At 39.7% G+C, this 13,471-nt stretch overlaps 1 protein-coding gene across 2 annotated transcripts; it reads right to left on the bottom strand.

Moving 5' to 3' along the window:
- Positions 1-2,501: 2,501 nt before the first annotated feature.
- Positions 2,502-8,419, bottom strand: elf3 (E74-like factor 3 (ets domain transcription factor, epithelial-specific)). Of its 2 annotated transcripts, none has more exons than XM_088337688.1 (8): positions 7,460-8,419; positions 5,229-5,462; positions 5,026-5,151; positions 4,399-4,542; positions 4,242-4,328; positions 4,023-4,139; positions 3,760-3,955; positions 2,502-3,677 (listed from the first exon to the last, which is right to left on the bottom strand). In XM_088337688.1, exons 1-8 carry the CDS (start codon positions 7,569-7,571, stop codon positions 3,566-3,568), a joined length of 1,128 nt encoding a protein of 375 aa, XP_088193814.1. In that variant the 5' UTR covers positions 7,572-8,419; the 3' UTR covers positions 2,502-3,565. The 2 variants fall into 2 exon arrangements, with proteins under 2 accessions (XP_088193814.1, XP_088193815.1); XM_088337689.1 differs by lacking the exon at positions 7,460-8,419 and adding an exon at positions 5,550-6,760.
- Between the last annotated feature and the right edge of the window lie 5,052 nt (positions 8,420-13,471).

Below are 13,471 nucleotides of genomic sequence, written 5' to 3'. Positions count from 1 at the left end.
GGAAGGGAAGGGAAGGGAAGGGAAGGGAAGGGAAGGGAAGGGAAGGGAAGGGAAGGGAAGGGAAGGGAAGGGAAGGGAAGGTTTTAAGGTCTTGGGAACCTCCTGTGTGGGTTCAAATCCAGCTACCGGACTTCCTGTGCGGAGTTTGTATGTTCTCCCCGTGCTTGTGTGGGTTTCCTCCGGGCACTCCGGTTTCCGCCCACATTCCAAAGACATGCATTTCAGGTCGATTGCCCGGTCCAGATTCTCTCTAGGTGTGAATGAGCGAGTTCTCTGTCCCCGTGTGCCCTGCGATTGGCTGGCAACCACTTCAGGGTGTCCCCTGCCCACTGCCCGATGATTGCTGGGATGGGCTCCAGCACCCCCGCAATCCTACTGAGGATAAGCGGTGCAGCTGATGAGATGAGATGAGATAATAGAATTGAATACAATAAAATATAATTAGAATGGATTAGAATAAAATAGAATTAGAATAGAATAAAATAAAATTAGATTAGCATAGACTAGAATAGAGTACAATAGAATATACTTGAATAGAATAGACTAGAATAGAATATGCTCCAGTTCATCGTCGTGTCGGAAGACCCGTTGTTAGTTTGTCCCTCAGAACCCTTCCGTCTTTCCACTGATCCCGTGAAGTAGCCCTGTCCCTTCAGCTGAGGAACAAACACCCTCAAACGTGAGGTTTCCACCTCCATGCTTGACAGTGGGCGGTGTTCTTGAGGTTGTAGGCAGCGAATTGATTTCCCACACAATTCTCACGATGGTTGCCATTCTACGAGGGGACGTCTGCTATGGAGATCCCAACTCCAATCTTAATTCCAAACCTTAGCCCTACCCCTAGCTCTAACACTGAACTCAACTCAAACCCTAACTCCAACCTTAACCCTAGCCCAAAGCCTAACTCAAAATCCAATCTTAACCCTAGCCTAGCCCTAACTCTAACCCCTATCCTAACTTTGATTTAATTTCAAATCTTTGCCCTTAACACCATTTTTGTTTTGATTTTGTGCTGGGATATTCAAACCCCAAAATTGTTACGTCCCAAATGTCCATCATTATTTTTGATCAAATTATAAAGCGCAAAAAAAGTTTCATATATTATCAACAGTGTGCTGTGCGAAAAAACAAGCCAACTAGGAATGAATGGATGAATGAATGAATGAATGAAGAAGGAAGGAAGAAAGGAAGAAAGGATGGAAGGAAGAAAAGAAGGAAAGAAGGAAGGAATGAATAGCCTTTCTTGTCACTATACTGCAGTTAAACCAAACTCTAAGGCTCCTCTTTTCAGTGCAAAGTAAGACAAATTAAAGAGATAATATTGTAAACAAACAATATAGGCCTTACTCCCATCCTTACTCCAATCCAACCCAAAATGTTAAAAGAGCCATACTGAACTGAAAAAAGGAAAAGATAATATGTTTGGCGACGCAAAAAGGAAGCAAACACATACTGTAAATGTCTCATCTCATCTCATTAGCTGCACCGCTTATCCTCAGTAGGGTTGCGGGGGTGCTGGAGCCCATCCCAGCTATCTTCGGGCAGTGAGCAGGGGACACCCTGAACTGCTTGCCAGCCAATCGCAGGGCACACAGGGACAGAGAACTCGCTCATTCACACCTAGGGACAATTTGGACTGGCCAATGCATGTTTTTGGAATGTGGGAGGAAACCGGAGTGCATACAAACTCCGCACAGGAAGTCCGGTAGCTGGATTTGAACCCACACAGGAGGTTCCCAAGACCTTAGAACTGTGCCGCACACGCGCTAACCAGTGCGCCGCCGTGCTGCCCTTACTGTAAATGTATACTGTATACATCTAGATTCCTTGGAATAAATAGAGTAAAGGGACAGTGTGTAAAGGCATAAGGAAGAGACTCAATGTGACCACACTCCAGTATTTTTCTACTCATTTCTTAATGAACGAAAAGAAAAGAAAAATGGGTGTAAACAAAGAAAAATGGAAAAACTAAAAGGACCATAAAGGAAAAAAAGAAAAAAAAAGATAAAAAGCAAGAAAAAAAGGATAGAGAAAAACAAAATTTAAAAAACAAAGAAATCGGAAAAGTACAAAAAAAGAGTTAAGACAAAAAGAAAAACCAGAAAAGGCGAAAAAAGGGGGAAGGGAATAAAAATGGAGGAAACGTATTGAAAAGAAAAAAATACAAGAAAAAAATGAAAGGAACATTTGAAAAAAAATACAAAAAAAGGAGCGGAGGAAGCAAGTCTTTTTTATTTGAAAGAAAGAAATGAAGAAAAAAAGGATTGGTTTTGATGTGTTTTCCTTTTTCAAATCAATATTGTTTTGTTTTTTAATGAATCAAGTTGAGTGTGCCTCTGAAAATAATTCACACCGTCGCTTTAGTAATGTATGTATCCATCTCATTTTCCATTATCAAAACATTTAGCAAAAGTACGCGGCCCTAGAGCCGCCTGTCAATGAGCCCACCCTAACCCTAACTCTTATTATTGTCCCCCAAAAAAAATCACTTTTGAGGATCCTTACTTTTCATCAATCTTTTATTTCAAGCATTGGATTTCCTTCACACAACTTCTGAAAGAGAAACAAAAGACCTACAAAAACAAAACTATATACAAAAAGTGTCCTGGTCGCAAACGGACGAGTGTTTGTCGGACGGTCGGTGCGAAAAAGAAGGAGAAAGAAAAACGCATTATTCTATCAAACCATTTTCAATACGTGATACAATTCTCGCACATTCTTTTTGGAATATTTTGCGAAGCATTTCGTAACACGCAGCACCGTCATTCCGTCCCCTGTTTAGCATTTAGCGTTAGCGTTTTTTCTGTTTTTGCGTTTAAAAAACCCGACAGCGAATTCCTAAGAATGAATTTCCGCTTTTACGAGAAAATTCAAAAGATTAGCGTTAGGTTATATCGTTAGCATGCAGCTCTTTTCTGTCATTGCGTTCGATATAACCGACGTAAACCTTTTAAGAATTAATTTCTGCTTTTATGATCTTTAAAAACATCCGAGAGAAGAAATCGTATTTTTTTTCTTGTTTTTTGTAATTGAGCATAAGTGGTTTAGCGTTAGCAATTAGCCTATTTTTGAGTATTTGATATGACTGACAGCAGATTTCTATGAATGATTTTTTCTTATTCTTAAAACATCCAAGAGAAGCAATCGGATTCCCTTTCCTGTATTTGATAGCTGAACATTAGCCTTTAACTTTAGTGTTTAGCTTTATTTTTAGCGTTAGCATTTAGTCTCAGTGCGTTTGTTTATTTTTCCGTTTTTCCATTTATTATGACTGACAGCACAATTCGAAGACCAACTTCCCAGGCCTCTGATTTGTCAAAAACATCCTAGAAAAATACATCGTATTCGGTTTCAATAAGTGCTACATAGTCAAAAACGACATTAAAAAAAATTGGTTCACAAAACCTACTGAAGCCCAAAACACTGGCTTACATTTTCTGCAACACCTTCCTTCACAAAGGAAGTTCGTGTCTTAACAATGGAGATTTTCTTTTCCCGGGACAGGAAGAGCAGGTCCTTCAAGTCCTCCGCGACTTCGGTTTCAACCGCCGCTGAGGTCCCACCTTCACGAGTTGGTTCCCGATTCTTCCGCTTTCCAACCGCTGGAATTCCTTCCAAACTTGTAGACCAGACGCCGGCCGTCCACGCGTTCCAGGATTTCCCGTTTGTAGTAGTATCTGTAGGACGGAGACATCAGGAGTTGAAAACGGGCTCTGTTCCTCCCCCTGAGGTCCCGAGCCCGATTTCCGAGGTACCGACCTCATTGCCCGACTGAGTTTCTCATAGGTCATGCTGCTATTCTTCTTCTTCTGGCCCCACATCTGGGCAACCGCCTCAGACTTAAGGAACTTGAAAACTCCCTCACGCCGATCTTCCCACTTCATGAGGCCCTGGTTCCTTTCGGGGTGGATCAGGATGTCGCGGATGAACTCCCAAAGGTGAGTCCCGCGAGGAGCTGTGGATGAAACACCGTTAGCTCCACCAGATCCTGGCCCTGTCTCATTTCTGAAACCCGATCTTACCGTGTTTGTTTTTCTTGGACGAGTCGTATAGGTTGTTGTGGTCTCGACTAACTTTCGGAGGTCTCCCCCGAGGGCGTTTGATTTGTGACTCGGTTTTCTCCTTCTTAATCAGCGTCTCTGTGGAGAAAATATCCAGATGTTTCCAAAGCTAACGCTCAATAAACCATCGGAAGAAGACACTGGAAGTCCAGAGATCAGATCTCAGAGTCGCCCACTCACTGGAAATCACAGGGTAGGAGAACTCCGGGTCCGATTCGCCGAAGCCGGACTCGGGTGAGCCTAGGTTGCAGAAGCTGAACGGGACACCTGAAGAAATGCTGATTTTAGAAGCCCGTCCCTTGAGTGGACACACATATCGAGACTGCGGACTACTGACTGTTGGACGAGGAGCTGCACTCGCTGTCGGACAGATTATCCGAGAAATACTCGTCCCGCAGAGGTGCGATCGTCCCTGCGCTCAGGCTCAGAACATCGCTGTTATCAGCGCTGTCGAACGCCGTCTTGCTGACCGAGTCTTCAGCTGTTGGCGAGAAACGTTTAAGGTTTCGGTTTCAGACAGTTGGGACATTGACACAGTTTATTAGACCACCTTGAAGTTTTCAGCTTTATAGTTCACTGACTGAATCTTTGGTTGCTTGTGAGATAGAGCAACGTTTAAGGACTACATTTTAGAAAAACCAGGACATTGGCCACATTTACGAGACTACTGTCTGAATCATTGGCTGTTTACGAGACATATCAACGTTGGAGGTCTCAGTTTCAAAGAAATCAGGACATTGACAAGGTTTTAGAGACTACCGAATGAGTCTTTGGCTGCTTGCCAGTCACGGCAATGTTTAAGGTCACAGTTTTAGACAAACATGGACATTGGCAATACTTTAATAATTTAACAAGGTTTTACAGACTGCCTCAACATAGACAAAGTTTTACAGAATACCTTTACCAAAATTGAACAAGTCTTTTAGACCACCATGACCAAATTTGAAAAGGTTTTATGGACTACCTTGGCCAAATTTAACAGTGCTGATCAAAGGGAAGCTGAAGTTATCCGGGATGTTTAGGTTGTGCAGGAACCGGTCCAGAAGCTGACAGGTTTCATTTAACTCGGGTCCAGATAGACTCGTCAGTTCTAGCAGGAGACAACAACAAAAATACTCAAGGTCCAATTCAAACATGCTAATCCGCTACCTCCAGAAAGAGCTTTACCGTATTTAGCTTTGTGTTGTTGCAGGTTCTGGTGGAGGTGCGAGCCAAACTGAGGCCCGAAAACCAGCATCATCTGGTCCTGGTTCATCTGGCAGAGGGTGTGGCCGTCCATGGCGCAGTAGGAAAGAGTCAGGGTGCCGGCGTCAAACTTGGTACTGTCGGCTTGGTTGCTGATCCACTCCATGACGTTTTCCGCAGTCCAAAAGAGAGGATTCATCTGGTCGTACCAGTCACCTGTCACCAAAGTTTAAGATACCATTAGTCTCGCCGGTCCGGTCCCTTTTCTACACCTACTGGGTCATACAGAGTCCTGTACTGCACCTGCTGTGTTACTCATCACTCAAAACCAGACCGAGAATTCAAATTAAATCTTAACCGATACTCGGTTTGGATATTGACTGATATCAGTCTCCGGCGGGACTTCTCTCGGGTCACAAAAACAAAGAGCGAGCTGTTTAAGCAATGAGGTAAACGCTTAAGACCAGTTAAACATTGACTCCATAGTCAATCATTAGCGGTCGCGTCTAATTGAGGTCAAAGCAAAGCTGAGAGTGACGGGAGTCTTTGGAGATCAAGGGACTGTCTTTGGTATGAGTGGTTTCGGGGATCGGGATAAAGTTTTGGGTACGAGGACAAGTTTGGGGTGAAAGGAGACGTTTTGGGTAAGAGGACACATTCTGGGTAAAAGGAAAACTTTGAGGTACAAGTAGAAGTTTCAGGTACAAGGAAATGTTTTAGGCCCAAGGGGAATTTGTATCACAAGAAAAAGTTTTGGGTACAAGAAGTTTCAGGAATGAAAATGATTTTTAAGTACGAGACGTTTCAAGGAGTGCAAGGAGAAGTTTAGTATAAGTTTCAGGTACACTGTTCAGTTTAGAGTACGAAGGTTAAAGGTATGAAGGAAAGTTTGGGTTACAAGAAACGCTTTCAGGTGAAAGAAAAAAATGTAGGTAGAAGGAGAAGTTATGGGTATGAAGAAAAGTTTTGGGTACACAAAGTAGTTTTGGGTTTAAGGATAAGTCCTGGGTATAAGGACAAGTTACGTAGACAAGGAGAAGTTTTGGGTACGAGGAGAAGTTTGGGGTAAAAGGAGACATTTTGGGTAAGAGGAAAACTTTGAGGTACAAGGAAAACTTTGAGGTACAAGGACAAGTTTCAGGTACAAGGAAAAGTTTAAGGCCCAAGGGAAATTTGTATTACAAGAAAAGGTTTTGGGTACAAGAAGTTTCAGGTATGATAATGATTTTTAAGTCCGAGACGTTTCAAGGAGCGCAAGGAGAAGTTTAGTAGAAGTTTCAGGTACACTGTTCAGTTTAGAGTACGAAGACAAGGTCAAATGTGTGAGGAAAAGTTTGGGTTACAAGAAACACTTTCAGCTGCAAGGAGAAGTTATGGGTATGAAGAAAAGTTTTGGGTACACGAAGAAGGTTTGGGTTTAAGGATAAGTCCTGGGTACGAGGACAAGTTACGATGACAAGGAATAATTATGGGTTCTAGAAGAAATTTCAGGTACGAATATCAGATTACTGTACAAGAAGTTTCGGGTAGAAAGACGATTTGAGTCCAAGGAGAAGTTCCAGGTACATGACAATTTAGGTCACTTTTGGGACAAGGACAATTTATTGTCATTAGGAAAAGTTTGGGCTACAAGGTGAGGTTTGACGGTCCAAGAAGTTTCAGGTACAGATAGTTGTTTCTGGTGTGAGAAGTTTCTGGTACAGGGAGAAGTTCTGGGTATGAGGAAAGGTTTTAGTGACGGGAGAAATTTTGGGTGCCAGGAGACGTTTCAGGTATGATGATCAGATTTCTGTGCAAGAGGTTTCGGGTAGAGAGAGATGATTTGGGTCCAAGGAAAAGTTCCAGGACCAAGAAAATTTATGTCACTTTTGGGACAAGGACAATTTATTGGCATTTGGACGGAGAGGTTTGACAGTACAAGGAGTTTCAGGTACAAAGAGATGTTTCTGGTATGAGAAGTTTCAGGTACAGGGAGAAGTTCTGGGCATGTGGACAAGATATGGGTACAAGAAAAGGTTTTGGTACAAGGAGAAATTTAGAGTAGAAGGATAAGTTATGGGTATGAGGAGCATTTTCAGAGGAGAGGTTTTTAGTTGGAGAAGTTAAGGGTATAAGGAATTCTCAGGTTCGAGGCTTAGTTTCAGGTACAATTCAGTCTAAAGTATATCGGTCTACAGCCAAGAGTTTTCAGGAATCTTTCAGTTTTTCCTCACCGGCATCGACACCATACTGCAGGTCGGCATTGTGACGGACTTCAGGAAGTCCGTTGTGATACATCGTGAAGTTGGCGTTGGTCAGCACGCTGCTCAAGCACTGTGATGCCATGGAGCGAGGTGGGTAGACTTGAACCCGGGAAGAATGGCAGTCCGGTTCCGGTTCGGATTCCGATCGCCTCAAATCCAGATCGGGATTTCGGAGGGTTTCGGCTTGAAGAGATCAAATTCGTGCAGGTTTTTTCCTGGCGCCTCCTTGTCAGTGATGCGCCCGTTTCGGCAACCGGCAGCTTTTAACGCTCTGCGTCAGCGGAGGGGGAGGGGCTCAGGTGAGCCGAGGGAAATTCCAGGTGAGGGAAGCTCCGCCCCCACAGGTCGTCTCACCCCATTCGAGCACTCGGCATGTTGATCAACAACTAGCCTGGTTTTCCATTAAGACCATTATCCTTTTTGCGCTTATTATCATATTTGCGTCTGTACAATTATACTCTTCTGCACTTAGCCAAGAATGACAGAACGACAAACATTTGGCTTTTTACATCTATAAGTAGAAGCTTATTCATGGAAGTAAGTTTCTCGAAAAAAGAAAAAACAGATGAAAAAATAGGTAGGCCTCGTTAAGAAAAAAAAAAAAACTCGCTCAAAAAAATTACAAAAAAAATTTAAGGAATGAAATAAGAAATAAAAAAATGGTAAAAAAAAAGGTCACACAGAAAAATAAATATGCCTTGCTAAAATAACATTCAAAGTAGGTAAACTAAAAAGAAAAAGAAAAAGTATACCTCGCAACTAAAATAAGAAAAAGAAAATTAAAAAAAGAAATAACAAATAAAAAGCCAAATTTTTTTTTTAAATAGCTGTATCTTAAATAGCAGAGGAAAACGTAGATATGCTTTGTTTGAAAATGACACAACCTTAAAAACAAAAAGAAAACCTCACAAAAAATATAAAATAAAATCACAAATAAAAAAGACAAATAAAAAAAAAACATTTAATTTACACATAAAAATAAGTATGCTTTGTTAAAAAACGAAATACATACAGATAAAAAGCAAAAAAAGAAAGTATACCACGACAACAAAAATAAAAATTAAAAAATAAATGAACAAAGAGCCAAACAAAACGTCTAAAAAGAAAATGAAAAAAAAAGTCAAATTAAAATAAATCAATCAATCAATAAAAGTATGCCTTTTAAAAGAAGAAAAAAATCAAAAAATAAAAAAAAAAAAAATTAAAAAATAAATGGAGAAATAAAGGGAAAAAGTATACCTTGTTGTTTTTCAGTACGGAAGAAGAATAGAAAAGCAAAAAAACAAGTATGGCTTTTTTAAAAAAAAACTAAAAGAAAAACTACAATGTCAAATAGATATACAACACATACTGCACATTTTTCAATTTCAAATATTTGATTGATCGAGATATTGATCAATTTGAAGAAGCGTCCCATAAACAATATATTTTAAAAATAAGCAACTGTAACATAAGCAAAACAAAAAGATGTCAAATACAGGATACCATTTTCCGTATCAGACTGAATCGGCAGATACAAATAAATCAATTGACGAATCAGGTTTTTTTTTTCCTCTTGGCCCCGCCCCCTTCTCGTTTTTCTCTTAACAAACTAGTCAACGTGAATGAGTAAAGGGTTAACACAAGCCACTCAATTCTAATCTTAACATCTTAACCATCCTGTAAAAATCAAGACAGAATATTTTGCTCACAACGTTTGGTCCCAAACTGAAATAAGAGTCGCTAACATGGAGTCTTCCGAGTTGGAAGACACACAAATAGAAAGTTTTTTATATTCTTTTTGGCAATGGCATGCCTGCAGAAGAGTATAGCTGGAAAACAGCTTGAAGCCTTACCTTGTCAAATTTGCTCACAATCTGCAAAAGAAAATATTGTATTTTACTCATTTTTCCAAAAGTGGCCCTTTGGAGACGACCAGTTTACAGCCTTAAAAACTTTGTAATCGAGTATTTTTAGACACTTGGCAAGAGTTGTAAATTCTCACATTGTTTTTTACTGTTATGCCACAATATCTCCCTATCGAAGCTTTAGCATGGACTATGATAGCTGAAGATTCCTTCCTTTCCCCATTTTCCCATCAAAAACGTTCCCCTCGCTAACTGGCTAAAACGGTTCTCCTTTTGTTTATTTTCCTCGATCGATGTACACGTTTGATTGGTTTGAGAAGGGCGCCGAGCCCTTTTCGGGGACAATTAGGCAACACCCGCAGTGATTAGCAAGCTAATTAGCCGCAATCAAAGGGATCGGCAACCCATTTTGGATCCGACCGCTCCTTTCCTATGCTAACAATAGCTAGCAAGATCTAGCAAGAAAATCCCAGTTCTGCAAAAGCTACCAGTCTCACCATAAATTCCAATTAAATGTTGACGTTTAATAGAATTCGTATTCATGTTTTAAGTTGAATTTTTATTTCATTATTTTTACTATTTTCAAAATGATTTAATGACATTTATTCTATTCATCTATTTTAGGTGAACTCGTTTTATTCGAGATAAAAAATAAGTTTATAGTTTTCTTTCAATTATTTGTATTTCTAAATTGTACTCTTATTTTGAACATTACTTCATATTACTATTCATTTGCTAATCTGATTTGAATGAATGAATTATTTTCATTCTTTTTTCTTAATAATATTAAAATATTCATTTTGCATATTTTCCTGAATAACATGTACATTTTATTGATTGACTTGATTTTGATATATTTCTTTATATTTGTATTGTATTTATAACTATTTTAATTTTAGTGTATTTTCATGTTTTTTGTTCGATATTCCATTTCTTATTCAATATTTTGATTCCATTAATTTTATTCTCAAACCAAAAATCACAATGAAATGAATTTGTTATTTTACTTGAATGTCATTTACTATGGTCAATTTATTGTTTTCCTTACTATCGCGTTCAATTTTTTTTCAATTTATTTAATCATCTATTTTAATCCTTTTTATCAAATATATTTTATTTGTTTATTTCTTGTTATTTATTTAAAGTCTTATCTTATTACAAACAATGTTTCACGATGATCAATATGAATAAAGATCATTTCTTTCTCAATTTTGGTTTATTTTTATGCATTTATTGATCTATCTTTATTTCACAATTGTTTTCATTCGTCATTTTGTTCTCACTTTCAATTTTTTTTAATTTATTGAAATGATATTGAGGATTTCCTTTCAATTTTATTTATTTCATTCTTATCCTGACAACCTTCAATAATATCTATTCGCTATGCACGAAATATAGCACAATAAAAAGAAAAGAAAGAAATAAGAAAAATAAACAGTGTCGTGAAAAAGGATTTGCCCCGTCCGGATTTATGTGGTTTGTTTTTTGCCTATTTATCACGCACAAGACTTTTAGATCATCAAACCAATTTGAACATCACATAGAGACAACACGAGAAAATCCAAAATGTCCCCTGAAGCTCATTGCGGGTTGGCCAGCAACAACAGAACTTAAACTTTTACAATAATTGCTAAAGAGTGGAGGAGTTTTGGCCCACTCTTCTTTGCAAGATTCTTTCAAAGCTGCCAGAATGGAGGGTTTTCTAGTTTGAGCTGCCCATTCAAGGTTAAACCAAGATCCAAAAAAATTCCAGTAGAAGTTAGAAAAAGGTGACTGGAATGCATCAGTTCGGTAAAGCTCACAAAGAGATTTCCAAGTCTGTATGGATCCAGCGAACCACTGTCAGAGCCATTATCCACAAACGGAGAAAACTAGGGAACAGTTGGAAACCTTCCCAGGAGTGGTCGACCAAATAGATTCTCCAAGAGGGCGACAACGGCTCAACTGGGAGGTTACAAAAGAACATCAAAAACTTTCAAGGAATTGCCTCACTGGCTTTAGTTAAGGTCAGTGTTCATGACCCTATTATAAGAAAGACATTGTCCAAAAAATGTCAACCTGGGCAGAGATCACAGGCAAAAAACACAGCTGTCACAAAAGAACACTTGTCTTGCCAAAAAGCATCTTGATTATCCTCAAGAGTTTTGGACAAAAATTCTGCAGACTGATGAGTCAAAAATGGAACTTTTTGGAAGGTGTGCAGCCAGTTACATCTGGCATGAAGATGGCAAAAGAACATGATATCTACTGTGAAGCATGGTGGTGGCAATGTCAGTCTGGGGCTGCTTTGCTGCCTCAGGACCGGGACAACTTGCTGTGGTTGACGGAATAATGAATTCCGGTGTTTACCAGAAGTTAAAGTCTGGATTGAAATTCAATTAAGATTAAGATACCGTGGTGTGACCTTAAATGATGTAATATAGCAGATTTGAAATCATTTTGCAAAGAAGAGTGGGGCAAAATTCCTCCACAGCGTTGTGAAACATTCATTAGCGATGACGGTAAGAGTTTCAGGGAGCAAATACTGCGTTTTGGATTTTCTTGGGTTGTGTCTGTGGGATCTTCAAATTGGTTTGAGGATCTGAAAGGCATGTGAGTGATAAACAGGCAAAAAACAAACCACATAAACCTGGCCACTGTATTTGATTCCCATATCTGGATTGTGTTTCATCACAGCCCATGTCGCAGTGACGTTTGATTTTTTCCTACGAACGTGTCATTGTGAGGGGAAAGCCCCCGCCATTGTGCACACGACCGTGATGAAATAGTGATTACCCCCTCCCACACCGTTTCTTCTTCCCCCAGCTCGCAAAGCAGAAAGTCAAACAGGCCCAGCAGCATTCCACACTTGTCTTTTATTAACGTGCACGGGGAGAAAAAAAAGGAGAGAAAAAGAAAGGAAAAAAAAAAGGTGTGAGAGCTCTTGTGAAATTCAGGGGAAAATGTTTCTTCCGTTGGCTTGTCATTCAAACATCTCGTTGTATTTTCGGATTCCGGACGCCTTTGATGACGTTCGCTACGAGCCGCCAACTCACGTGCAGTAGTACGACGGGGAAGAAAGCAGAAGAGCTCCAAAAACCATTACAAGAAGATGAAGTATGATACAAATATATCTCATACAAAGTTGTCAAGCTCTGCTTCCGGAGCAGAAAGAACCAAACCTTGCAGAGAGTGATCAACACTGCCCAGAAATCATAGGCTGCTCTTTACCCAACAACCAAATAAGAATGGCGCAAAATTTCAAATAAATTCCAAGCTGATATATATTCATCTAAAAACCAAACCATATAGAAAGTGATCAACACTGCCCAAAAATCATGGGCTGCTCTTTGCGCAACAACAAAATAAGAATGGCGCAAAATTACAAATAAATTCCAAGCTGACATATATATAAATCTAAACACTAAACCTTACAGAGAGTGATCAACACTGCCCAAAAATCATAGGCTCCTCTCTGCCCGGTCTGGAGGAGATTGCCGACGATACTAGAATAAGGCGTCACAGTGTGGCATGCTGGGTGAACAGCAGCAGACAAGAAAAAGTTGAAAGAGAGACATCATCACAGCCTGGAAATCATAGGCTTATCTCTGCTCATAAGAATGAAACAAAATTCCAAATCAATTCCAAGATGATAAATGAACTCGAAGATATAGAAACTAAAAACAAACCTTACAGAGAGCTATCAACACAAAAAAATCACGGGCTGCTTTCTGCGCAGGCTGGAGGTCATTGTTGCCAACCCCTACTGAGGAATCACAGTGTGGTATGCTGGGAGATCAGCAGCAGACAGAAAAACTTTACACAGACTAGGAACTCATGGGCCGCTTCTGCATAACAATAATCAAAATGAAACAGAATCAAAACTCAATTCTAAGATGATAGATTAACCAAAAAAACGTATGAAACAAAGGGTCATCAGCACAGCCCAGAAAATCATGGACTGTTCTCTGCCCAGTCTGGAGGACTTGAACCCTCTGTCGGTTCTGCAGCTGTTTTTTTCCAAAAGGGGGCCGTCAGAGTGTCTTGAGTCATTGCTTTCGAGTTAAAGCTTTAAATCGGCTTAAACTTTTGCATTATTGTTTTGAAGTTAAAACTTTAAGCCTGCTTTAATTCTTGAGTTAATGCTTTGTGTTGA

This window comes from Urocampus carinirostris, chromosome 6 (assembly GCF_059441175.1).
Source record: "Urocampus carinirostris isolate Australia breed hairy pipefish chromosome 6, RoL_Ucar_1.0, whole genome shotgun sequence".
Lineage (NCBI taxonomy): Eukaryota > Metazoa > Chordata > Actinopteri > Syngnathiformes > Syngnathidae > Urocampus > Urocampus carinirostris.
This window is presented reverse-complemented; position numbering and strand designations above follow the sequence as displayed.